This window comes from Megascapheus bottae, chromosome 18 (assembly GCF_031878675.1).
Source record: "Megascapheus bottae isolate mThoBot1 chromosome 18, mThoBot2.hap1, whole genome shotgun sequence".
Taxonomy (NCBI): domain Eukaryota; kingdom Metazoa; phylum Chordata; class Mammalia; order Rodentia; family Geomyidae; genus Megascapheus; species Megascapheus bottae.
This window is the reverse complement of record NC_143526.1, coordinates 29,322,203-29,348,800: the sequence shown is the minus strand read 5'-3', so window position 1 is coordinate 29,348,800 and position 26,598 is coordinate 29,322,203. Positions and strand designations below refer to the sequence as shown.

Here is a 26,598-nt window from a genome sequence, read left to right as displayed (position 1 = left end):
TATCACTTTAGCAACACCTTCAGCCCTTTGTACTCTTATTTTTGTAATAGGATATCAAATTTATGTCAAGAGTCCTATTTAGGCTCCCTGAATAGTTGGGGCTATAGAATTAGATCTCCATATACAGCTTACTTGTTGAGGTAGGGTCCCATGAACTTCAAAAAAAAAAAAAATTAGCTGGACATAGTCTCACACCTGTAATCCTAGCTACTCAGGAGGCTGAACTCTGAGGATCATGATTCAAAGCCAGATTGGGCACTGAAATCTGTGAGACTCTTATCTCTAATTAACCACCAGAAAACCAGAAGTGCACTGTGGCTCAAGGAGTGGGGCAGTAGCCTTAAGCCGAAGAGCTCAGGGACAGTGCCCAGTCCCAGATTTCAAGCTCCCCCACCAAGCCCCCAAAATTTTATTTTGATCTTTTCTTTTTTGGTACTAGGTATGGAACCCAGGATGCTGCACTTGCTAGGGAAGACCTTTGCCACTTAGGTTCATCCCATGCCCTCGGGGGTGTGTGTGTGTGTATGTGTCAGTCGTGGGGCTTGAACTCTGGGCCTGGGCACGGTCACTGAGCTCTTCAGCTCAAGGCTACTGCCCTACCCTTTGAGCCACAACACAACTTCCAGTTTTCTAGTGGTTAATTGGAGACAAGAGTCTCACTGACTTTAGTGCTCAGGCTGGCTTTGAACCACACACTTCAGATCTCAGCCTCCTGAGTGTCTAGGATTACAGGCATGAGTCACTGCTCCCAACTTCCTCATAAATTTTTTACAGCCTGGACTGTCCTAGAGTCATGATCCTCAAAATCTCTGCCTCCCAAGTACCTAGGATTACAGAAGTAAGCCACTGTGGTTAGTTTGCCATATAAATTTATAAACACAAAGACCACAGACAGAATCAGTGGTGGTGTCCCTAATAAACAAGCGCTTTTGTTTTTTGAGTTAAATTTTGTCTATACAAAAGAAAAAATTTATTTTCTTTTCCTCTGCTGGCAAAATGAAGTCTGTCAAATGGTAGAGATTTAATTCCCCGTAAAGCTACATATACAAAGCTACAACAGGAAGTCACAAATAACTCAGTGGAAAAACAAAACAGTTCACTGAATCTTTTTTTTTTTTTTGGCTAGTCCTGAGGCTTGAACTCAGGGCCTGGGCACTTTTTGAACACTTTTTGCTCAAGGTCAGTACTCTGCCACTTGAGCCACAGCACTACTTCTAGCTTTTTCTATGTATGTGGTACTGAGGAATTGAACTTAGGTCTTGGTGCATGCTAGGTAAGCACTCTACCCCTAGGCTACGCTCCTGGCCCTGTTCACTGAATCTTAAAACAGAGAAGTTACCAAAAATAAACAAAAGCTTATTGTGGCAATAGCATATCTTAACATGCTAGTAAGGATATATTTGTGTATCTTACCTTCCTTCTCCTTATCATGTTAAAAGATAACATCTCAAATAAAGCCTCCTTTATTTTTCAGAACTAGAGTCCCTAGTTTGTAGGGTTAAAAAATAAATTCTAGGGCAAGTAGCACTGTGGCTTAAGGAGTAGGGCAGTAACCTTGAGCTAAAGAGCTTAGGGATAACACCCAGGTCCAGAGTTCAAGCCTCACAACAGACAAATTTATTTATTTATTTATTCTAGAGCCAGGAATTTGGTCTAGTGGTAGAATGCTTGCCTTGCTTAGCATGCAGGGAGACCCAGGTGCTGCGGCTCAAGTGGTAGAGCTCTAGCCTTGAGAAAACAAGTACAAGCCCTGGGACTAGCAGAAAAATAAAAAATAAAAATAAATTCTAAGCTGGATGCCAGTGGCTCACTCCTATAATCTTAGTTATTCAGGAGGCTGAGGTCTTAGGATTACAATTCAAAGCCAGCATGGGCAGGAAAATCCATGACACTCTTATCTACAATTCATCATAGAAAAAGCCAGAGAAGTGGCACTGTGGCTCAAGTGTTAAAGAGTGCTAGCCTTGAACAAAAGGAGCTTAGGAACAGCACCCAAGCCCAGAGTTCAAGGCCAAGGATGGCTAAATTAATTAATTAATTCTAAGTATCAAAAGAACTACTAAATCCAAAACCCAAACAACTATACTCCTGCTTTAGAACAAACAGGGTAGCAAAAAACTTTCATGAAGCACTAATCTCTAAAAGAAAGCTGGTACACACTGTAGAGCATCAAGTAGGTATGCTGGCATTCCTCCTACAAGGGGGCAGCCAGCACACGGACAATCATCCTGTGACTCCTATTCACTATCCCTGTCCACAAATGACAGAACTGCTCACTCACTGCCAGCTACCATGACTGCATAATTTCTACAAGAGCAAGAAACAGAAGCAAGTTAAGCCTCTCAATTCCATTTGTCCCAAAGGGACTAATTTACCTTCTATGGGCATAGTGGTCCAACAGCAGTACAGATAGCAGCATGATGAAAACAGCCCATGGAAATAAAATAAAACATAGTTATAACTCTGCACAGTGTGTATGTACAGGCCAAATAAATGTAATCTAGGCAATCCTAATCTGCCCTCCAAGTGAGCAACTTTTAACTCAAAATTCAAGCATCGACATCTTAACCAGCAAAAAACAAACTGTTTGGTCTGAATCTCAAAAATGGACTTTGTCGAACTTTCCCCCTTTCTCTTTAAAGTAATTAAAGTAAAACTAAATTAAAAAGGTTGAGATAAGAAGAAAGCAAAATTAAGGTACTGGTTTTCTTCCATTCATGAAATTCCTTCTTTTTTTTTCTTTCTTTTTTGCCAGTCCTGGGTCTGTACTTGGGCCCGCTGTCCCTACCACCCTTTTTGCTCAAGGCTAGCACTTCACCACTTGAATCACAGTGCCACTTCTGGGTTTTTCTGTGACTAATTGTAGGTAAGAGTCTCACAGGCTTTCCAGCCCGGCTGGCTTTGAACCATGATCCTCAGATCTCAGTTTCCTGAATAGCTAAGATTAAAAGCATGAGCCACTGGCACCCAGTCCTTTGGTGTTTCTAATATGTTATTTTTCTAAGAAAACCTATACCACAAAATAATAAATAAGATCACTTAAAAATTTAGTATACTCATATCATGAATGGCTAAAATCAGTTGGGAGAGGAGGGAGTAGCCATTAGATTTTATGCCAATGAGATCATCCTTGTGTGATCCTAAATAATTTCAGTGGCTACATATAAAAGGATAGTTTTAGACATAATAGACTCTAGGCCTGCTCTTTCTGTACTATTGAAACTTACAAAATAGAATGCAAGGAAAAAATATTCCAAATCTACACATACACACACAGCTCTTTGCACAAATAGCGTGCAAATAGCTCTTAGGCAAGATCCAGGTGATGGTATCCTCTGATAGAAATAAATGTTCACCTACTTTACTCATCACCAAGTTCTGGGACATGGAGAGTCCAATACTACCAGAGACACACAACACAGACGCACAAACAAGCCATTATTCAGATCTCTGCATAACTACAGAAAGACACTTACCCCATGAAACGTCAGGCTAAGCAATAAGAGCAATACAAACCTCATTTCCTTGAGTCCTTCTGCCTCTATTACTTGCAGAATCTGTTTTGGTGTCATTGGAGCATCTGAGTAGTTTTCTAATACCTAAAGAAACACAAATGTCCCAAATTCAATGTGGAATTTCCATTTATACCCACACAAGTCTTTATCATGAGTTATAGTTTTATTAGGAGGTAAAACTAAGAGTTTTTCCAGTTCAAAGTCCTTCAGAGCTGAAGGCAAGGCTCAATGGTAGAATACACTTGCCTAACATGTGTGGAAACCCTGGGTTTTGTTCCTAGCACCTCACACAAAAAGTAAACTTAAAATTTTAGGGCTGGGGGGCAGGGAGTTTGGCCTAGTGGTAGAGTGCTTACATAGCATGCATGAAGACCCAGTGCTCAAGCCCTGATGTCAAGCCCTGGACCGGCAAAAAAAAAAAGTCTCAGGTCCTTTTTGTGCCTAGGCTGGCTTTGAACCTTGATCCTCAGATCTCAGCCTCCTGAGTAGGTAGGATTACAGGCATGAGCCACTGAGCTGGCTTCCCTAGTCTATTCTTAATTCACCTGAACTCTCTAATCAATTTCCCCTCCAGGCCAATTCTTCTCCCTTTATGCCCTACCTTGGTTGGCAGCCTTTTCCAATCACCTAATTCTTATGGCCCTTTAGCCCCTAGCTAGTAATTTCTAACCTGACACAAAACAGTCTCTACACAAATATCCCTGAGTCCCACCCTGTTTTCCTCAAATCCATTTTACTTTGCTGTCATCTGTCACTCAACAAATAACATGGAACACCTACTCTGTGCCAAGCACAATTCTAGGAATTCATAGTAAGTGAGTCCAAGTCCCTGCTCTGGCAGACTCACTTGCTTCAACTGAGCAAAGTGAGTCTAACTTCATTACTTTCTTGATTTATAATCCTTCAGCAACTCTCTCTACTCACACACAGCAAAAGCTAAAACATTCCAGAGTCTACCAGCCCATTGAAGCACATACCATAGAACCAGACAGGCCTGAATTCAAATTCTAGACTTCTGAAATGAGGTAAAATAACTACCTGAGCCTAAGTTACCTTCTTTTTGAAGGACACTCAATGTCTGCCTCTCAAGAGTTATCTAGCAATGGCACTATAAGTGCCTATAGTGCTTCCTCTAGGTGTACAGCGGTCTGACATACAAGGCACCCACAATCTAGTCCATGTTCGACTTTCCACAAGACTGTTACACTGACACTCCACAAACATTATGCCCCAGAAACTAAGCATAGTTCCACCAATTCCCACACTTTGCAAGTGCTTCCACATTCACATTCATTTATTCTCTCTCCTGCCACACCCTCTGCAATTTCCTCTCCTCGCATCTCGCCTAGACCCTCTGTGATGGGTCTACCTCCTCCTTACCCTTCAGGAGTCAGCTCAAAGGGCTGAATGGAAGGATGGGGGGGACTTCAAGTGGCAGAATATCTGCCTAGCAAATGCAAGTCCCTGAATTTAAACCTCAGAACAAAAGGGGAAAAAAAAATTCAGCTGTGCATTGGTGGCTTATGCTTACAATCCTAACTACTCAAGAGGCTAAGATTGAGAACTGTGGTTCAAAGCCAGCCCAGGAACAAAAGCCTGTGAGACTCTTATCTCTAATTAACCATAAATAAAATAAAGTCAGACATGGAGGTATGGATCAAATGGTACAACATTAGTCTTGAGAAGGAAAAAAAGGAACAGCATTCAGGCCCTGAATTCAAGCCCTAGAACTGGCATAAAGAGAAAAGAAGAAAGGAAAGAAGGAAGGAGAGAAGGAAGGGAGGTAAGTAAGTTCAAAACGCATCTTCTGGGCCAGGAGCATAGAGCCTAGTAGTAGAGTGCTTGCCTAGCATGCATGAAGCCCTGGTTTTGATTCCTCAGTACCACATACACAGAAAAAGTCAGAAGTGGTGGTGTGGCTCAAGTGGTAGAGTTCTACCTTGAGAAAACCCAAAGACAGTGCCTAGATCCTGAGTTCATGCCCCAGGACTGGGGGGGAGGGAGAAAAAGGGAGGAACATCTTCCAGAAAGCTGTCTCCAATTGGTGCCAGGTAGTTAAAACTGCCCCCATTAATTCCACATTGTGCCTGGACAAAAAGCAGAAACCAGAGTACCTGCTTACTAGCTATACATCCATAAACTGATAACAATATTTATCACACTTGCAATTCTGTTCATTTATCTAGACCCTTCCATCCTCAAAAGATACTAAACATCTCAGTACACCTTATCCACTTTGTATTTCAAGAATTTAAGTGCCAAGCTAGGCCAAGTTGACTTGAAAAAGTTTGCAATAAATTCCGCTATAAGCTATTAATGTTCACTACTACAAGATACCATTTCTCAGGGGGAGAAAACATTTCTTTAATACTAGTTTTGAGCTGGGCTGGCAAATTTTTCTGATAGTTTTTTTCTTAAGAAACATGACAGTCTAGGAGTTTGTCCTAGTGGTAGAGTGCTTGTCTAGCATGTACAAAGACCAGGGTTTGATTCCTCTGTACTACATACACAGAGAAAAGCTGGAAGTGGCTCAAGTGGTAGAGTGCTAGCCTTGAGGAAGAAAAAGCCCAAGGAAAGGGAAGGAGGGAAGGAAGGAGGGAAGGAAGGAAGGAAGGAAGGAAGGAAGGAAGGAAGGAAGGGAGGGAGGGAGGGAGGGAGGGAGGGAGGGAGGGAGGGAGGGGAAAGAAAGAGAGAAAGAAAGAGAGAGATGACAGAGCGGCCGGGAGCATGGCCTTGCAGTAGAGTGCTTGCCTAACATATACAAAGTCCTGAGTTTGATTCCTCAATACCACATACACACAAAAAAGCTGGAAGTAGTGCTGTGGTTCAAGTGGTAGAGCACTAGCCTTGAGAAAGCTCAAGGACAGTGCACAGGCCATGAGTTCTAGCATGAGGACTTGCAAAAAAGAAAAAGAAAAAAGAAAAACACGACAGAGCTGTGCTCTAGGAGGCTGAGATCTGAGGATCACAATTCAAAACCAGCCTGGACAGGAAGTCCAAGAGACTCTTATCTCAAATTAATTACCACAAAACCAAAAATAGAGCTGTGGCTTGAATAGTACAGCACTAGCCTTAAGCAAAAGAGCTAAGGGACAGTGAGGAAGCCCTGAGTTCAAGCCCCATGACCAAAAATCTCTAAAAAAGAATTAACTCAAAATACAAAAAGTATTCAATTTATTAAAATTGAATATGCCTCTGGCTTTTAGTACAAGAACAATTCAGCAGTGTTCCCTTTCCAGAATACAATTTTTTTTTTAAAAAAAGGAAAAACTATCTTTTACTTCAAAAGAAAGAAAAAAAAAGTGTGATATCAAGAATGGTCAGTCATGAATCAAAGTCAAAGATAAAAAGCATGCAATGGGCCAGGAACTTGGCCTAGTGGTTAAAGTGCTTGCCTAGCATGCATGAAGACCCGGGTTCGATTCCTTGGTACCACATATATAGAAAAAGCTGGAAGTGGTGCTGAGGCTCAAGTGGTAGAGCTCTAGCCTTGAGAAAATCCAAGGACAGTGCTCAGGCCCTGAGCTCAAGCCCAGGACTGGCAAAAAAAAAAAAAAAAAAAAAAAAGCATGTAATGAAGACTTCTCAAAGCCAGGGAGAATTAATTTAAGGACAGGGGTCAATTTAAAGGGGAATCCACTTGGGTATTTCTCCCAAACTGGTTCTAATAAACATGAGGATTTAGGGCTGGGATGTAGCTCAGTGGCAAAGCACTTACCTAGCAAGTGCAATGTCCTGGGTTCGATCCCCAGTACCAAAAAAAAAAAAAAAAAAAGATAAACATGAGGATTTATACCTATCCAAATACCTTTTACATCTAGAAAAGACCGTACCACACAACATTTGAAAGAAGACTGCTACCAAGCACTGGTGGCTCATGCTCTAATCCTTGCTACTCAACAGGCTGAGATCTGAGAATGGTGCTTCAAAGCCAGCCTAGGTAAGAAAGTCTATAGGACTTGTGTATCTCCAATTAACCACCAGAAAACTGGAAGTAGTGTTGTGGCTCAAAGTGGTAAAGCTCGAGATTTGAGCAAAAAAGCTCAGGTATATCACCCAGGCCCTGGGTTCAAGCCCTACTGAAGTCGGACAAACTAGTGAAAAATGAGTACATATTCCTTTATGTACTTCCCTTAATACTAAAGGACCAAATCATCATTTTTGAAAAAATGAAAGGATAATTTAAGGAAACTGAGGCCTGGAGAAGGCAGGTCAGAAATATGTTGTTTAGAAACATCTTTGCTTCACGGGCTGGGAGTTTAGCCTAGTGGTTAAAGTGCTTGCCTACCATGCATGAAGACCTGGGTTCAATTCCTCGGTACCACATACATAGAAAAAAGGCAGAAGTGGTGCTAAGGCTCAAGTGGTAGAGCTCTAGCCTTGAGAAAGTCCAAGGACAGCGCTCAGGCCCTGAGCTTAAGCCCAGGACTGGCAAAAGAAAAAAGAAACATTTTTGCTTCAAAGAAATGAAAGGATGCATTCCTTCCTTCCTCACTCCAAGAATTAACACTTGCCTGACAGGATGTATGCCTTCCTGAGTAAAGTGTTTCCCCAGAAGTAAAGCTACCTCCTGCCCCCAATGCAGATATCAGCCTCCTATCTCAAGGATAAGAATGCATTCTTACCTAGAAACTCAGTAAGTACAACAAAGTATGGTTAGGGCAAAGACAAAGCACCTAACTTTGAATCCAGACCCCCTGCCTTTACTGTGCGCGCGCGCGGGGGGGGGGGGGGGGGGGTGTGTGTGTGTGTGTGTGTGTGTGTGTGTGTGTGTGTGTGTGTGTGTGTGTGTGTGTGTGTGTGTGTGTGTGTGTGTGTGTGTGTGTCTCTCTCTCTCTCTCTCTCTCTCCTCTACAAGCTTGTGCCCCTGCCCTTCCGTTTGTCTGCTTGCCTGCTTATTTACTTACTCAAGAAAGTTCCACCAAGTTTTCTTACCATCATGACTGGTCCTTAAATTCTTTTTTTTTTTTTTTTTTTGCCAGTCCTGGGCTTAAGCTCAGGGCCTGAGCACTGTCCTTGGACTTTGGACTTTCTCAAGGCTAGAGCTCTACCACTTGAGCCTCAGCACCACTTCTGGCTTTTTTTTTTTTTCTATGTATGTGGTACCGAGGAATCGAACCCGGGTCTTCATGCATGCTAGGCAAGCACTTTAACCACTAGGCCAAATTCCCGGCCCGCCGAAATTCTTATTCTGCAATCAAGTCAAGGACCCTAAGTGGCTGGGCACAGTGGCTCACGCCTATAATCCTAGCTACTCAGGAGGCTGAGATCTGAGGATCTCGGTTCAGAGCCAGCCTGGGCACTAAAGAACTCCAGACTCTTATCTCCAATTAACCACTAAAATAACAAACAAACAGGAAATGGCGCTGTGGCTCAAGGTGTAGGGCGGTAGCCTTGAGCTGAAGAGCACAGATTCAGAGCCTAGACCCAGAGTTCAAGACCCATGACCACCACCACCACCACCAAAAACAACAAAAAGAGCATTAAGTGAAGAGTTCCTACTTTTAAAGGATAACTTCACTAACACTCATCTCTGTCCAGTGACACTATGATCGATTGAAAATAATAAATAAAATTTAAGTACACATATATCTGCAAAAACCAATGTGCTACTGAAATATCCCAGATTTCTCTTTTTCTTTACACTCAACAGTTTTTGAAAAGCTTCAGAGTCTCACCCTAGGCTACTCTGAGCAATGTCAGAAGCAATCTGACACTGTCACCCAGCATACCAACACCATTCCAAGCACATCACCTGTCAGTAGTCAGAGCTGGGTGTCTGTGGCTCATGCTTGTAACCCAAGCCACTAACAAAAGGCTGAGATTTCTGTTAAACTCCATCTCCAGGACAGCTAGCAAAAAAGTAGTGCTGGAGGTATGACTCAACTGGTAAGAATGCCAGCCTAGCAAGTGTGAAGTACTAAGTTCAAACCCCAGTACTAGTTTTTGCTTTTAAAGTAGTAATATGCTAGGCACTGGCAGCTTGTGCCTGTAATCCTAGCTACTCAGAGGCTAAGATCTATAGTGCAAATTCAGCCCAGGCAGAAATGTCTGTGAGACTCCTGTCTACAATTAATGCCAGAAAATGTTACATTTATAGTAGAGCATCACGCTTGAGTGAAAAAAGTTAAAAGATAGGACCAGGACCTGGGTTCAAGTCCCAATAATGGCATGCATGTGTCACACATATGCACACACACAAAGTAATAACAGCATTCAAGTCATCTAATCAACCTCCTTATCACTCCCACTGACTGGTCCATAAGTAGCCACCAATCCAGTGGAAGCTAAAGTAGAAGAGGACTCTGATAATTCTCCCTGACAGCTGAGTGCTGGTGGCTCACATCTATAAACCTAACTACTCAGGAGGCTGAGATCTGAGACTCACTATTTGATGTCAGCTCAGGGAAGAAAGTTCATTTAAGACTCTCATCTTCAATTAACTCCCTAAAGGAAGTAGAGCTGTGCTGTGGCTAAAAGTGGAAGAGCACTAGTCTTGAGCAGAAAAGTTTAAGGACAGTGCTCAAGTTCTGAGCTCAAGCCCAAAACAGGCCAAAAAAAAAAAAATCCCTGCCTACCATCCAATGGGACAGAAAATTCTAAAACTAAAACCATATAAAAGATTTAAAAAAAAAAAAATCACAGTGCATTCTCACTACTTTTCCAACTGTTTAATGCACTACAAAAGTCCTTATTCACACTAACAATTTTAATGGACAATCACAGGGAGAAAAACCAACATACTTGGATAGTCTGGCTTGAAGATGAGCATACAATGATAAAATAGAAGCAGGAACCTCAACACTGAGTTCAGACCACAATAAACTTAAGAACCTAAGGAGGATTAACATGCCAGTGAGCCCCAAATTCCTACTGTTTCAACTAAAAGTCAACAGAACTTCGAGATAAGTGGACCTTAGAATCTTGTCAGAATAAAAATAACAATTTAAAGGTTACTTTCACCTGCCTCTAACAAGTACAACACTAGCAAGCAAATTTCCTATGGGTGTGCAAAGTCATAGACACCTGCACACAGAAAGTGAGAATTTCAATGAATATTCAAGGCTCAAACCTTAAGGGACAAAAGGAAATTTTGGGGGTTCTTTTCTGCTTCTCTTAAAGTACAACTGCTTTCAGCTGAAGCAACCTTAAAGAAATTCTGACATTTCCAATATGCTAAAAACCAGCCAAAACTTTCTGAATTTTTTTAAAAATTATAAGCCGGGAATGTGGCCTAGTGGTAGAGTGCTTGCCCAGCATGCATGAGACCCTGGTTTAGATCCCTTGGTACCACATACACAGAAAAAGCTGGAAATGGTTGTGTGGCTCAAGTGGTAGAGTGCTAGACTTGTGAAAGCTCAAGGACAGTGCTCAGAGCCTGAGAGTTCAAGCCCCAGGACTGGCAAAAAAAAAAAAAAAAAAAAAAATTATGTGCTTTAAATTTTTTAAATTTCAAACCAAACAAAAATAAAATAAACTGAGCCAAAACTTCAATTATTATTTCTGTTCTGAGGGCAATTTATGCCCAGGGAACAATCAGGAACACCAGTAAAAATGCTGTTCTTGTAAATCAAAAACATTTTCACAAACCTCCAAGAGATAAGATTTTTTAAAAAATGTGCTCTGGATTCCTATCAACCGCTAACATATAGTCACCTTTTCCTGCAAAATAATACAGAAGACTCACTTCCCGGTAAGCAAAGAATCAGAAAGTTGAATGAGATTCATTCCTCATTAAAAGCGAATTATGTCCACTGCCTATGAAGTACAGCACGTCGATAAACATGTATGTGCACCATAGCCTTGCTAGGAGGAAGTCACATCTCTGGAAGAAGTACAAGCTGTTATTGTCATCGGCAAGAAAATTTTGCAAGGCGCTGTAGAAAACGTGTCTCTGCGGTGCAAATTCAAGAGGAAGCGGTTTCCCTAAAGTCTTCTGGCGCCTAGAAACCAGAATATTCACAACCCCCTTGGCGGCAGCAGCAGCTCAAGCACTCAAATTACCGTCTGCATTGCTGACCCTCAGTGAACAGTACAGCATCTTCCTTCACTCTGAGCGGCATTTTGTCTTTGTCAAACTACACACTTTGCAAAGTGCATCCAGTGGCCTAGTCACAGCGTGTCTGCAGCGGGCCACCTGCACCCGTCTCCAGGGAAGCCGGTGAAAGCGCGGTTTCTCAGGTCCCAGGGCAGATCTCCGCCTCCGCGGGTGTTCAGGGGCCCCCGGGGCACTAACGTTTCTAGCACCCTCCCCAGGTGTCCGCCCACAGAGCGCTAAAGTTTGAGAACCGCGACTGGGGTGTGCAGCGGGGGAGTCGGCGCCGCTCCCCGCCACGCACCTGGCTCGCCCAGGCAAAGCTCGCGTCCTTGAAATGGGGGACGCTTTCCCCACCGCCGACCAGGCCGGCTACCCTCAAGGTCTCACCGACAAGCCCGGAAGCCGCTTCCGTCCCTTCCCGGAAACCCAGCTCCCCCGGGCAAATAGACGGCACTTCCTCCGACCCCCCGTCTGGGCCGGCGCAGGGGGAGGGGCGCGAGGGCCCCGCCGCCGGAGGGGGAGGAGCGCCGGCCAGCGCGCCCCTCCGCAGGAATCCGGGGCGGGAGGGGCGCGCGGGCGGAGGACCCCCCAGCCGGCGCCCGGGGGCCGTCCCGGGCCGCTGGCCCCGCCCCTCCGCGGCGGGCAGGGCCCCGCCCCTCCCCCCGGCGGGGGTGCGCGCCCAGCCCACCCCACGCCCCCCACCGAGGCCCCCCGGGCGGCCCGCCTCACCAGACGCGCGGCCTCGGCCCACGTGCGCTCCTTCTTCCTCTTCTGTTTGTCCTTCATCCTCCTCCTCCCGGGCGGCGGCGGCGGCGGCTCCACGCGGGACGTCCGGGCGGGGCGGGCTGGGGCGGCGGCGCGGGACTGGGGCGGCGGCGGCAGCGGCGGCGGCGGGGGGCGCGTGGTGGCGGCGCGCGCGAGGACTCGGGTGCGGCCGGAGAGGGGCGGGCGCCCGGGGACCGGCTGGCGCGAGACCCGACGCGAGGGTGGCGGTGGGGGAGGGGCAGCGGCTCCACGCGCTCGCGCTGCGTCAGTCGCCCCCGGCAGCGGCGGCGGCGGCGGCCCCACGATCGCTAAGGAATGCGGCGGCTCCGCATAACCAAGGGGTCAGAGGTCACGGCTCCGGCCTCCGCGTTCTCGCTCTGTGGAGGGGCCGAGTCCGGACTGGAGGCGACGGGGGATGGCGAGACTGCTTAGCCTTCGGCGCCCGGGTGCGTGCGTGTCTGCCGTGGGTGTGTGTGAGTGTGTGAGTGTGTGTGAGAGTGAGGGAGAGAGAAGAGTGAGGAGGGGGAGTGTGGTTTTTTTTTTTTTTTTGAACAAAAACAAACCGAAAGGATGTCTGGGATTCGTAGTCCTAGCTGTCTCTCCAGCCTCCCCCGCGCCGGAAGAACATGGCTACGTGAAGCGCTTGGACTACACTTCCCGGCATGCCCCGGGGCTCCATCCTTTCCGCCCTCCCCCTCCCGTCCTCCGCTCGCGTAGAGCTCAGCGAGAAAGGGGACGGGCAATCTTTCGGGGGAAGGCGCTGAGCGGCGTCTCGCGAGAGGCGGGAATTGCCAGCCGGGGGGATTCTGGGAGGCGTTGCTGGGAAGGGGCGGTGGCTGGCCTGCGCCGGCCGCAGTTAACCCTTCGGGTGCCGCTAGTCCTTGGGGAGGGCGGGTACAGAGTGGGTGGCTCCATTCCCCTCCGTCTTTGTTCCACCTAAGCAGGTCTTACTCTTGTCGAAGGTGACGAGAAACAGACTGGGCTTTCCTTCCTGATCCGCCTCTAAAGGACTCGGTGCCACATAAGAAAAACAAGACTCATGACAGCAGAACGGTTGTTCCACGGTTGACCTAGACAGCTCCTCACTTCCTCTCTCGGTGCCTTGGCCGAGGCTGCACCTGCGGCCTGCAGCGTTTTTAACACTTGGTAAACTTGGACTTCACGGCCATGCACACAAGAATATACTCGAGTTTATTTTTTAGAAGGCGGCAGTATGGAAAGATTTCAGGCCCTAGTGTGTCCATAAACCGACACTGGAATCCCAGCTGGGTCAGGTAACCTCTGATCTATGTTAGTCTAATATCACAATCATTTGGGGGATAAAATTAATATAAAAGATGCAGCAGATTGGGAGTGTACAAAGGAAGACCTTGACATTACAAATAGTTGTAGAGGAAATGTTTGATACGTTGTAACAGTTACTACATTGTTACTAGCAGTTGACAATGTACTTGGCCTCTAGCCTTGGTTGGAGAACTTCAAACAAATGAAACTAGGTTTGGAGCATCCAGCACGTACGTGATTTTCTTTGCATATTTCTTGAATCAAATGATCAAAAACATTTCCATAATCAGCCCAAACTTTGTTGATGGTCTGGCTCGTTTAAACTAAAATCAGGATCATTGACCACATTTGAAAAGACCCTGCACTCCTGGGGTTGGTTAGTACATACTGCTAAGAGGGATCAGTGCAACCCAACCTCTAACATCAGGCCTATAACCCTGCCTCCAATAGTCGTCACACATCCAGCGTGCAAAACCCTGAGAAATGAATAGACTGCAGATGAAATAGAACATTTTTAAATCTCTCACAAGCCAGGAAAAGAATAACGGTCTCTGCCCACCAAACTTACGTGTTTTTATTGGGGGTGGGGGAAAGATACTGGGCATCAAATCACAGGTTTTGCTTCATGTTATCTAGGTGTTCTACTCCGAAACCACAAACCCAACTTAAAAAAAAAAAAGTTTGTTACTTTATTTTCCCAGTCTACAGCAGATAGTTACTTTTGACAAGCTATCTCTCTTGTTTAATGTGTTCCTTATAGTCTTATAACCACACACACATAAATGTGCAAGCTGTAACTAGAGAAGATTCATTTTTGTTTTAGAGTTACAAATAGTGTGGTAGGCAGAATAACATCTTCTCACCCCACCAAAATTACCCAATCTGTAGTCTCCAGAACTGATATGTCATATTTAATGACAAAAAGAACTTTGAAGATGGAATTCAGGATGTCAAAGTAGGGAGATTACCTTAATTATATAGCTTTGCAAAAGCTATATATAAAAGAGGAAGGGTAAGTTTTGGAGAAATGAAGCAGAAGAATGAGAAGCAATGCATGCTCACTATTGCTGGCTCTGAAGGTGGGCACAGGCAGGGAATGTAAACCTCCTCTAGAAACAAAGAGAAGCCTGCCAGCAGCCAAAAAGCAAATCAGGGACCTCGTCTACAGCCTAATGGAATCCTGACAATCTGAAAGGAATACAGGCACCTTTTTTTCAGCCTTAGATTTAAAGCAGAGAACCAACTTAGCTATGCCTCATCTGGATTTATTGCCCTCAGGAAATGTGGCATATCAATGAGTGAATGAGTGTTTTAAGTCACTACAGCTGGGAAAATTTCTTTGGGGGTGGTGATACCAGTCCTAGGGCTTGTACTCAGGGCCTGCGTGCTGTCTCAGCTTTTGTGCTCAAGACTAGTGCCCTACCATCTGAGCTACAGCTCCATTCCAACTTTTTGATGGTTATAAGAGTCTCACAGACTTTCCTGCCCAGGCTGGCTTTGAGCCATAACCTCAGATCTCAGCCTCCTGAATAGATAGGATTACAAGCATGAGCCACCATGCTAGACTAGGGGACTTTTTATAGCCACAGAAGGCTAATAGAGAGACTGTGGGAATTCATTTCTTTCAGGAGACACTTCCTGACTCTCACAGTTGGGTCAGGTTATCAGAAAATCCAGATGTAACTATTATCAAGGACTCTGCCCTTACAGAATCAAACAAACTAATAACAATGTTATCAGCAAAAAACAGTAAAGGGGGCAGGCACAGTGGCTCATGCCTGTAATCCTAGCTACGCTGGAGGCTGAGATCTGAGGATCGAGGTTCAAAGCCAGCCCAGGTACAAAAGGACCTGAGACTCTTATGTCCAATTAACCTCTAGAAACCAGAAATGAGGCTTAGCTCAAGGATAGGGTAGTAGCATTGAGCTGAAGAGCTCAAGGACAGTGCCTAGGCTGAATTCAAGCCCCATGACTCTCCCCCGACACACACAAAAACAATAAAGGGCGGGGCCTGGAGTTTGGCCTAGTGGTTAAAGTGCTTACCTAGCATGCACGAAGACCCGGGTTCGATTCCTTGGTACCATATACATAGAAAAAAGCCAGAAGTGGTGCTGAGGCTCAAGTGGTAGAGCTCTAGCCTTGAGAAAGTCCAAGGACAGTGCTCAGGCCCTAAGCTCAAGCCCAGGACTGGCAAAAAAAAAAAAAAAAAACAATAAAGGGCTGGGAATGTGGCTTAGTGGTAGAGTGCTAGCCTAGCATGCATGAAGCCCTGGGTTCAATTTCTCAGCACCACATAAACAGAAAATAACAGAAGTGGCACTATGGTAGAGTGCTAGCCTTAAGCAAAAGAAGCTCAGGAATGGTGCCCAGACTCTAAGTTCAAGCCCCAGGACTGGCAAAAAAGAAAAAAAACAATACAAAGGAGGCTGCACATATATTGGGAAGTTTGCAAACTGTTTATTAAACCTTAGACTGTGATTTTTTTTGTTACTCAGACTTATGAGTTTATTTTCTTGCCAGAATCACTAAAACATAAATATTTATATGTTGGGCTGGGGTGAAGTCATTCTGTGAGGGCAGACATTCCAGCAAACCATGTTCTGCCTGGCTGTCTGCATCTCAAGGTTGCTCTGGTTCTGCCTGGCCACCTATGTTAACCCTACCTCCCATTCACAATGCAGTCTCCCATCTTCTTGCAGGCTCCCTCCCTATTAATACCCTCCATTAATACTTAATGGGGCAACTGCTGTGCCCTGTCCTGATGGAAACAGTCTTGCCAGTCTTGCTGGTATTAAACTTTTCTCTCCTCTCAGACATGTGTGTGGTGTACTTTATCTGGTCCAGACATCAGAAGCACCAGTACCAGGCTCTGCAAGTCTATCATCAGGCCTAAGGTCAAGGGGAGTCTGAGTAATGGCCCTACCATCTGTCTCTCATCGTCACTTTCTCTCACTCTCTAGGTTGCCCTGGACAGGGAAAGACTGGACAATCCTAGTATCATGGTCACTAAGGAAAACTCCCAGTCTAAAATCCCAACGGACTCACTAATCTGGTTTCTCTTCATCTGTATGATCTTGGATTCTGGCGCCTCATTTTCCTCTGCAATCAGGCATGGCACCAATACAGTTTGGACAATCTAAACAGCCACTTAATGGTACCTTTGACCCCTTCATTATTTGGGACTTACACAACTATTGCAAGTACATGGGAAAAACAGAACAAGATAATGTCCAGTCCTTCTCATTTCTTTGCTCTCACCCCATACTAATTTTCCTTGACTCCAGCACAGTTCAATTATCTACCAAACCTTACTCTTGTAAAAGCTCAGATGCCTCCACCTTTTACCCAGCCAACAAGTGCCCTTGCAGCCCCTCCTAACCCTTCTAATTAACCTGCTGCAGTGGCACAGCCTCTCACCTCAGACCCAGCCATTCTCCCACCTCCCTCAGCCCCTTTGCCCCCCATTTTTTGGCTCCCCCTCCCACTTGAGGCACTTTACTCTTCTATCCCCCATCCCAGCCCTCCAGTTACTCACTCAAAAATGACTATGGGAACTCAGAATCCAGCCCTCATCCTCTCTCTTAGGGAGGTAGCTAGAGCTGAAGGTGTTGGACGGGTCCATAGCCCCTTTTCTCTGGAAGACCCCTTTCAATACAATGTTTGTGATCCTATACTTTTAACCCAACAACCTTCATTTAGAATTCCAATATCTTTGTTTATCCTGTAGTCTCACCTACCATAAGACTCGTACAATACTAACTACTACACTTCTTTCTGAGAAGCAACAATGGATGTGGAAGATGCTTGGCACCATGAGGTACGCTGTGCCTAACCAATCAATCCCATCCCACAGGGACTGAGGTTGTTCAAGAGAATGATCCCAGTTGGAACTGTAACTGCCCACTGGGTATAGCTGTAAGGGACTGTTCTGTCATCTGCCTCCTCTCTGGCGTTTGTAAGGCATTTAATTATAAGTCATACAGTACAAAAATGAAACCCCTCAGCTTTCCCTGAGCACCTCACCCAGGCCCAGTGTGCTTCTAGTACACGAACCTGGACCAGACCAGAAGAGCCAGGATGGTCAACAGTTGCTAATGAATTATTTCTTCTCTCCATGTGCCCCAGACATTAGGGCCAAACTTACAAAGCTGGATAAGGGGCTCCTTACCTCCTGCCCACAAGCAGAGGTTTTAGAGGCAGCATTTAAGGTGTACAATGGGAAAGATGATAAGGCACAAAAGGACAAATGCCAGATGCTATCCAAAGCCATCCACCAACCTGCCCCATCCAGTAAGGGCCCCTTTCACAAGGAACCTCCAGGCCCCTGTTTTAAATGTGACCAGACTGGCCACTGGGCACATGCCTGCCCCAACCCTTGACCACCACCACAACCATGTCCTCAATGGGCCATCTACTCTCTCTCCACCCTGGGCTGACCTCCATTAAATTGCCTCCATTCTCTCTCTCTGAGGCCTCTCCCCACAGGGAACACAGAGTTCCTGGTACCTCTTCCTCCTCTATCTTTCTCTTACTATTTTCTCTCTCTGGTCCCCTTCACCCAAGCCCCTCCTCTATCCCCATTTCAAACCCTTCTTTGTCCTCCTCTGCCCACAAAGTCCCTCTCTGCTCTATAGAAGGGTAACTTTTGGGCCTGGAGCCAAGCCTAGTGGTAGAGTGCTTGCCTAGCATGCCAGAAGACCTGGGTTCAATTCCTTAGTATCACATACACAGAAAAAGTCAGAAATGGTGGTGCTGTGGCTCAAGTGGCAGAGCGCTAGCCCTGAGAAAACTCAAGGACAATGCCCAGGCCCTGAGTTCAAGCCCCAGGATTGTGGGGGAAAAAAAAAGGTAACTTTCATTATCTTATAGGAACTCAATCTGTCTCACTGCCCCCCACGCCCCCCCCATGATCTCCAAATCAGAGATTTTTTTTTTTTTTTTGCCAGTCCTGGGACTTGAACTCAGGGTCTGAGCACTGTCCTTGGGTTTTTTCCTCAAGGCTAGGGCTCTACTACTTGAGCCACAGGCACCACTTCTGGCTTTTTCTATGTATGTGGTCCTGAGGAATCGAACCCAGGTCTTCAAGCATGCTAGGCAAGCACCCTACCACTAGGCCATGCTCCTGGCCCCCTTCCTTGTTCTTTTTTTTTTTTATCATTCAAACTTTTAATTTCCCTTTACACATATTAACATTCATATTACAAGGCATTCCATTCACAAATATTAAAGTTCCCTTCCTTTTTCTTATAACTACATTTTTTCTATCTGCAGTGGGTCCAGATTCTCTAAGCTAAAATTGTCTATCTATTCCAATCAAACTCTTTCTGTTGACCTTTGTCCCTGTGCCTGCCTGCCTACCTGCCTGTCCCTGTGGCTGACACAGTGTGGAGATGCATGTAAGCTTCCAAAGGTAAAACAAACTAATGGCCCTACTTAAACTTCTAAACAAGTCCCTTCATGTTCCAACCCCCTCCTCTGGCTAATATACCTTCTTCCCTTCTAGACCCTAAATAAATGGGCCTCTGCTCTAGTTCTTTCATTAATCTGTCACTGACAGTGGCTGGCTGGCTAACACACTGGGGCTAGCTTCTCCCTTTTATTACTCTCTTCTTTACGGCTTCCCTATCCTCTATCCAATTGATCGAGCACTCACTTTTCAGTATTTTCATTATGCCACATCCTCCCCTTAAAAATGTCTACAGGTTAAAAGTGCTGCCTCCTCCCTCAGAAATCTGTTCAGCCACCAGCTCCCCAATTCTCTCTACAGGCCCTGGAGACTGACACCTAGGAAGAGACAAAAGTCACTTGTGGGTTTTTTTTTTCCTGCAGTCCCTACCCTTCCACCAAGCTATATTCATTTCTCTAAATGTTCAATTCATGTACTAATGTGCCTCATTACCAGAACTGTTTTCAAGTTTTTGTTGTTGTCATCAATGTTCGTGTAACCATGGGGGAGTCTGTTACATTCGGCTTGTTGACTACTGGACTCACCATGACACCCTCTTAAGCTTTCTATTAGACTTGATCTGGTTTGTTGATATTTAAAAAGATATCAAGTCAGTTACTCCAAGGTCAATAGATCTAACAAAAATGATTAAGTATGTCCTGTTCAACCATGTAAGTCTTTGTAATCTGGGGGAAAAACGGATTTCATTTGTTGACAAAAGTGCTTTGTTGTTAAGTTTTATTTTTTCTAACGCTGACCACATGACTCTATCATATTGGGCAAAAATGTCATTTGCCATTTTGCCACTGGAATTCTAAAAAACTTACAGCCAATTTTTCTTTTTTCTTTTACTCTAACCATGCCTTAAAACTTTTGCGCACAAGTGTGTATAGAAACATGCTCAAAGTAATCTCATTAAAAGAAATTGTCACCATGGTACAAAAAAAATTTACTTTTTGACTACAATTGTAATTAACATAAACCCTAAGTTAAAGGAGTTAACTATCACATGTACTGCCTGCTAGGTGAACCTAATTTACCAAACATCTTTGCTCCAGCAGCCTGTGGATGAAGACACAGTTAACTGCTTTGAGGCAGTTCTAAGATCACCTGACTCCATAGCCAAAGAAAAAAAGCAAGCAGTTCTAAATTCAAATTGCAAAGAAGCTCATTGGATTTGGGTCCAAACATGTATGTTTAAAGAGTTAGTCCAGGGCCTGGAGTGTGACCACTAGTAGAATGCTTGCCTAGCATGCATGAAGCCCTGGGTTTGATACCTTGGTACCACATACACACACAAAAGCTGGAGGTGGTGCTGTGGCTCAAGTGGTAAAGTGCTAGCCTTGAGAAAGCCCAAGGACAGTGCCCAGGACTGGTCTCCCCCCAAAAAAAAATTTTTTTAAGTTAATCCAAAACACAAATTAAGAAAAAACAGTATTAAAAAAATGTAAAGAAAGGTTAGTGAAAAGGCCTTGGGAAAGGAACTGAGAAAAGAAAAAAAATGTTTCATCTACTTAAGATTGATTTGAAAAGTAACAATTGTCTTAAAATGTTTGTTCCAAAGGGGAAAAACTAAGAAAGACAATCCCCCCAAAATTCCAGTATATAGCAGATGGTATGAATATGAAAGATGGGACTTATGAGTAAAGATGGTATATAATTAAATTGGCTGTAATGTAAACAAGGTCAAGATTAATACACTAATGTAAAACTAGCATATCATTCTTTATGTCCATCTGCTTTAATATATATTTTCTAAGTATAAAAGCCTCATTGGATACAGAGCTAAGAAAACACCAGCTCCTGCCTTTTTTTTCTTTGCCAGTCCTGGGGCTTGAACTCAGGGCCTGAGCACTGTTCTTGGGCTTTATCCAGGCTAGCACTCCACTACTTGAGCCACAGCACCATTTCCAGCTTTTTCTGTGTATGTGGTACTAAGAAATCAAACCCTGGGCTCCACGCATGCTAAGCAAGCACTCTACCACTAGGCGATGCTCCCAGCTCCTTACTCTTGCATTCTTTACTATAATCACAAAAGTTTGGTAACATCTACAATGTTTTTTTTTTTTTTTTTTGCCAGTCCTGGGCTGGAGCTCAGGGCCTGAGCATTGTCCTTGGACCTTCTCAAGGCTAGAGCTCTACCACTTGAGCCTCAGCACCACTTCCGGCTTTTTTCTATGTATGTGGTACCGAGGAATCGAACCCAGGTCTTCATGCATGCTAGGCAAGCACTTTAACCACTAGGCCAAACTCCCGGCCCCCCCTAAGTTTAATTCTTAACAAGTTACAGGTAAGCTTTGTTTACAATTTCTATTAGACTCTTAGTAGCTTTAAATTTAAAAAAAAAATAAAAAAAATTTTTTGTGGCACTGGCACTTTCTTGATCTGAGAATTGCAATTCAACACCTGCCCAGGCAGCCCTCTGAACTCCATCTCCCAATTAACCAGCAAAGGGCCATGCTAGAGTCATGGCTCAAGAGCCTTTTATCTCCAATTAACTAGCCAAATCCTGGAAGTGGAGCTGTGGCTCAAGGTAGTAGAGCACTAGCCTTAAGTAGGAACATTCAAGGGCAGTGCCCCGGCCTTGAGTTCAAACCCCAAGACTAAGGAGATACATACTCAAGACAAGCCATCACAGCAATGAGCACCTGGACCTCCAGGCCAGTCCTGACAATGAGGAACCATGAAGAGGCGTGAGAAGGGATGAAGTCATATCCTAAATGGAGCCACTTTACCCACACCCTTTCATAATAAGCCAAAGCTAGGAGACCATGGTAAATAGTTAATAAGCTTACCCATTATATATATTAGATATATATGTCTGCTTCATAACAGGACAGGAATTTACATTCTTTCTAGTCATCTGTAATAGTAGGTTGTAAACACTAAGGTTGTAAAATTGGGGGGTTAATGATTTAATATCCCAACCCTGTATCTTCTCAAAGCCCTACAGTGATTTTAGGCTGGCACCAGCCACATAAATTCACAAAACATCTGTAGACCTGAGGTTGTATCCCTATTGAATACTGTCCAGGGCCTCCACAGATAACTTAGGCTTTGTTAGGCTCACCAGAGATCAGGTTCCCCAGGCAAGCTTATACATATGTTAAAAAGATAAATGTTGTATGTGCGTTCCATAAGTAAATATTGCTCCAAATGACATCTGATCCTCACAACCTCTTGAAAAAATAAACTGAGGTTTTAGTTAGGTTAAAATTTCCTTTTTTTTTTTCTTTTTTGTCAGTCCTGGCACTTGAGCTCAGTACCTGGACACTGTCCTTGGACACTTTCTGCTCAAGGCTAGTGCTCTGCCACTTGAGCCACAGTGCCACTTCCACCTTTTTTCTGTGTATATGGAACCAAGGAATTGAACCCAGGGCTTCCTTCATGCTAGGCGAGCACTCTACCACTAGGCAACCCCTTGAAAAAATAAACAACTGTAGTTATTTCAGGTGCAAAACAAACACTCAAAAGTTAATATTAGCCGGGCACCAGTGGCTCACACCTGTAATCTTAGCTACTCAGGATGATGAGTTCTGAGGACTGAGGTTCAAAGCAAGCACAGGCATGAAAATCCTTGAGACTCTCATCACTAATTAACCACCAGAAAGCTGGATGTGGCACTGTGGCTCAACTGGTAGAGCACTACCCTTGAGCTGAAGAGTTCAGGGACAGTGCCCAGGCCCAGAGTTCAAGCCCCATGATCGCTGCCCCCCACCCCGCAAAAAAAAAAAAGAGTTAATATCAAGCCAAATGAGGTAGTGTGTTCCTGTAATCCCAGCTATTCAGAAGGCTGAGGGAGAACTGAATTTAATAACTTTCTCATGTACTAGTAATGCCTTAGAAAATAATGAGAGGTTAACAATTTTATTCCCAAGAGCAATAAAAAATATTACACCACATCCATTATTAGCTCATATTAGTAATCCTAGTTACTCAGGAAGCTGAGATCCTAGGATTACAGTTCAAAGCCAGCCACAGCAAGAAAGTCCCCGAGATTCTCACCTTCAATTAACCACCAAAGGACCAGAAGTACAGCTGTGGCTTAAATGACAGTGTGCTAGCTTTGAGCAGAAAAGCTCAGAGACAGTGCTCAGGCCCAGAGTTCAAAGCTCCAGCTCCAGGTAGCACAAGTACACACACACACACACACACACACACACACAAATGTGTGCACATACCTTAAATGGCATGTTAACTAGACAAAAGAGACTATAGTTTAAACAAATCTTATATAGCTTTACATTGTATTTATTTATTTATTTATTTTTGACAGTTCTGGAGCTTGAACTCAGGGCCTGAGCACCGTCCTTGGGCTTTTTTCTCAAGGCTAGCACTCTACCACTTGGGCCTCAGCACCACTTCCGGCTTTTCTATGTATGTAGTACCAAGGAATCGAACCCGGGTCTTCGTACTTGCTAGGCAGGCACTCTACCACTAGGCCAAACTCCCAGCCCCCTACATTTCAATATTTAAAGGGAGTTCTATACAGAGTAGTTGAATGTTTTATAGACAGGAAAAAAATTATAAAAATCTGGAAATTCATGATCTAAAGAATGTTAAACTAGATAGTACAGGTGAATGTTAGGCAGCCAATAAACATAATCTAAATGTATATATACTAACTGGATATATGGTTCACAATATTCTATTCAGTGAAAATAAATGTTACCTATGAACATATGTATATTGTTATTGTTTATTTTTTGACACTAGGTACTGAACCCAGAGCATTATGCATACTAAGCATATATTTAACTACTGAGTCCCTAGTTCTCTGTGTATGCAATGAAGGTCAAACTAAAAGAACACATGCAACGAGGTATCTAAAAGATCATCAGCTCTGGTTCATGGAATTTCCAGTGATTTATGTTTACTGTAGTTAAATGTTTCTGTATTGTTTGAGACCCAGGCTGGTCTCAAACTTCACCCCCTCCTGCTTTGGCCTCCCAAGTGCTAATTACAGCATTCACATTTACTCAATGACTAACTTTCCTTGTGTTGTTCTACGGGGGCTTGAACTTGGCATTGTGCTCTAAGTTGGCTTTTTCTGATGTGTGTGCCAGTCCTGAGGCAGAGGGACAGAGCTCAGGCCCTCTATTCAAGCCCAAGGACTGGCACAAGCAGAAGAGGAAGAGGGATGATGATGATGATGAATAGGGCTAAAGTGAAATGTAACTATGAAAATAGAACAATGAAACCTGCTGAAATTGTGTAGAAAAGTGGGACAAGGAGAAAGTGACAGAGAGGGGGTGAGATTAATTGAGATAGATTGTAAACCTGTGTGGAAATGTAACAATGAAATCTTCCCCTAATGTAAAAAGGAAGAGGAGGAGCATGAGGGAGGAGGCAGGAGAAGAGAGCACAGAGGCCCAGACCCGTTATCTCCAGCTCCTTGGGAGACTGAGGCAGAAGGATTACTTGAACTCAGGAGTTTATGACCAGCCTGAGCAACATAGTAAAACTATATCCTAAATAAAATTATAATAAATAAAACGAATAGGAGACAAAATTCTTCACAAAACCCCATGAAGAATGCTTTCTATTCCCACTTTGCAGATGGCAGCCTGAGGGTCAAAGGGGACATATGACTTTGCCAAAGGTACAGAGGCTACAAAAGGTACAGTTAAATTTAAAAATAAGTCAGTAGACTTTCCTTTACCCTTGCAGCTCTCTGGATTCAGAAATAATCCACCTCTGAGCAGGGTACAGTGGCTCACGCCTGTAATCCTAGTTACTCAGGAGAATGAGATCTGAGGATCAAGGTTCAAAGTCAGCTCAGCAATGCAATGCAAAGCCGTGAGACTCATCTCTTTTTAATCACTAGAAAACGGGAAATGGAAAGTGGGGCTGTGGCTCCATGTGCCCAGGGGTAGAGTGGTAGCCTTGAGCTGAAGAGTTCAGGGACAGCACCCAGGCCCAGAGGTAGGGCGGTAGCCTTGAGCTAAAGAGCTCAGGGACAGCACCAAGGAGTTCAAGCCCATGACCCCCCCCCCCCACCAAATGAGAACACCACCGCAGCAATTAGCATTTAAGTACTTGCTACATACCAGGCACGGTTCCCAGACTTTCTGTGTCTGACTCATAGTGGCTACAGCTATGGCACACTTCTCTGATCCAGCTTCAACAGCAGAGAAATTTGAGGCCTCAGGGAGGTTAAGGAACATTGCCCAAATTGGAAAGTTGCAACCCCTTATATACCCCATCAATGCCACTGTTCACCTTATGTTTAATATTTGTGAATGGGAGTCATTCTTTGACAGGCCTTGGAAAGGGAAGAATACATAGACCATGACACAAGAGTCATAAACAGCATATGGATGTTTATGTTTGTTTGCCTGGATGAGGAACCTACATATCCAAGCCAACAACAGAAGTTGAAAATCTCAGCTTCCAGTCTGAGCAAGGGGCCACCTTTCTGGTTCCATTCCTAGTATTGCCAAATGCATAAGCCCTCTGCCCTGGAAATGCCTATGTTCAATCCAGGGTACCAGGACCTTGGAGTCAAGATAAAACACTGGAATGCTCTTCTGTCCCACAGAAAACTCCTAGCAGCATAGAATTTGCTAGCCAAGCCCAGAAAACCTGTGCAAATGACAGCCAAAAGTAAAGTAGGCAGTAGGGAAAATTGTTTTGTTATCTCAAAGGGAAATACTAGCTTAGGAGACAATGGAGTGTACACAGGGCGTTCCACATCCACCACATAAAAGCCTTCAAGGGTTTTCCCACTATCTTCCAAATGTGCCATCGAGTGGAGACCCTTCACACCTCTGCTTTCCATCCTCACTCCAGCATCCAGGCCTCGAGGCAACACCCCTGGGCTTGTTCATGTGGGTTCCTCTATGTCCAGCATAAGGACAAGACCCCCTGACACAGCAGGCCCACAGACCTGTGGGCCACAGAGCCGCCAGAACTGGGGCAAGTGATCTCTCTCTACCCAGTCCCCACTCTGTTCACAAGTCCTTGATTGGGTCTCTTAACTGAAGTACTCGAGGACAGGTTAACCACAAGGCTGGTGACAGAAACCAAGGATGAAATGGTAGCAGCTGCAAGAGCTACGGTTACATCCTTGACACACGCCACCAACAACCAGGTGGCAGATGTGACCACACATGGTCCTTAGAGACCAGATTCTTGAAGTAAACTTCAGTTAGAAGGTAAAGATAGTCTAAGAAGACCTGACAGAATCATAGGCCCCAAAACTAAGATCTAGGCCCAAAGTTCAAAACATAATTTGAATGATGTAATCATTTTCATTTTTTTTTGCCCAGAAATAATCCAGATAAGAACACAACTGAGTTGGCAGAACTGTCCAAACTGCCTAAGTAGCCTATTCTGCATTGGTTCTGGAATCAGCCCAGAGTCAAAGCCAGACTTCCAGTATTTCTAATACACAATTAATTCAAATCATCTTTTGACCTCTTGCCTTTTGATTCATAGATTCAGGACTATTCTCCAACAATAATGATTTAAGCTTAGCCTTTTTTTTTTTTTTTTTTTTTTTTTTGGCCAGTCCTGGGCTTGGGCTCAGGGACTGAGCCCTATCCTTG

General features: G+C 44.5%; 1 protein-coding gene across 2 annotated transcripts in view; it reads right to left on the bottom strand.

Annotated features, from left to right (window-relative positions):
- Asxl1 (ASXL transcriptional regulator 1) overlaps positions 1–12,417 on the bottom strand; it is a 53,995-nt gene extending 41,578 nt beyond the window's left edge. For both annotated transcript variants that reach the window (XM_090352163.1, XM_090352164.1), the window contains exons 1-2: positions 12,283–12,417; positions 3,517–3,599 (exon numbers count right to left, since the gene is read on the bottom strand). In XM_090352163.1, the coding sequence (XP_090208289.1) occupies positions 3,517–3,599; positions 12,283–12,339 (140 nt within the window). In that variant the 5' untranslated portion in view covers positions 12,340–12,417. The remainder of the gene's footprint in view (positions 1–3,516; positions 3,600–12,282) is intronic.
- Between the last annotated feature and the right edge of the window lie 14,181 nt (positions 12,418–26,598).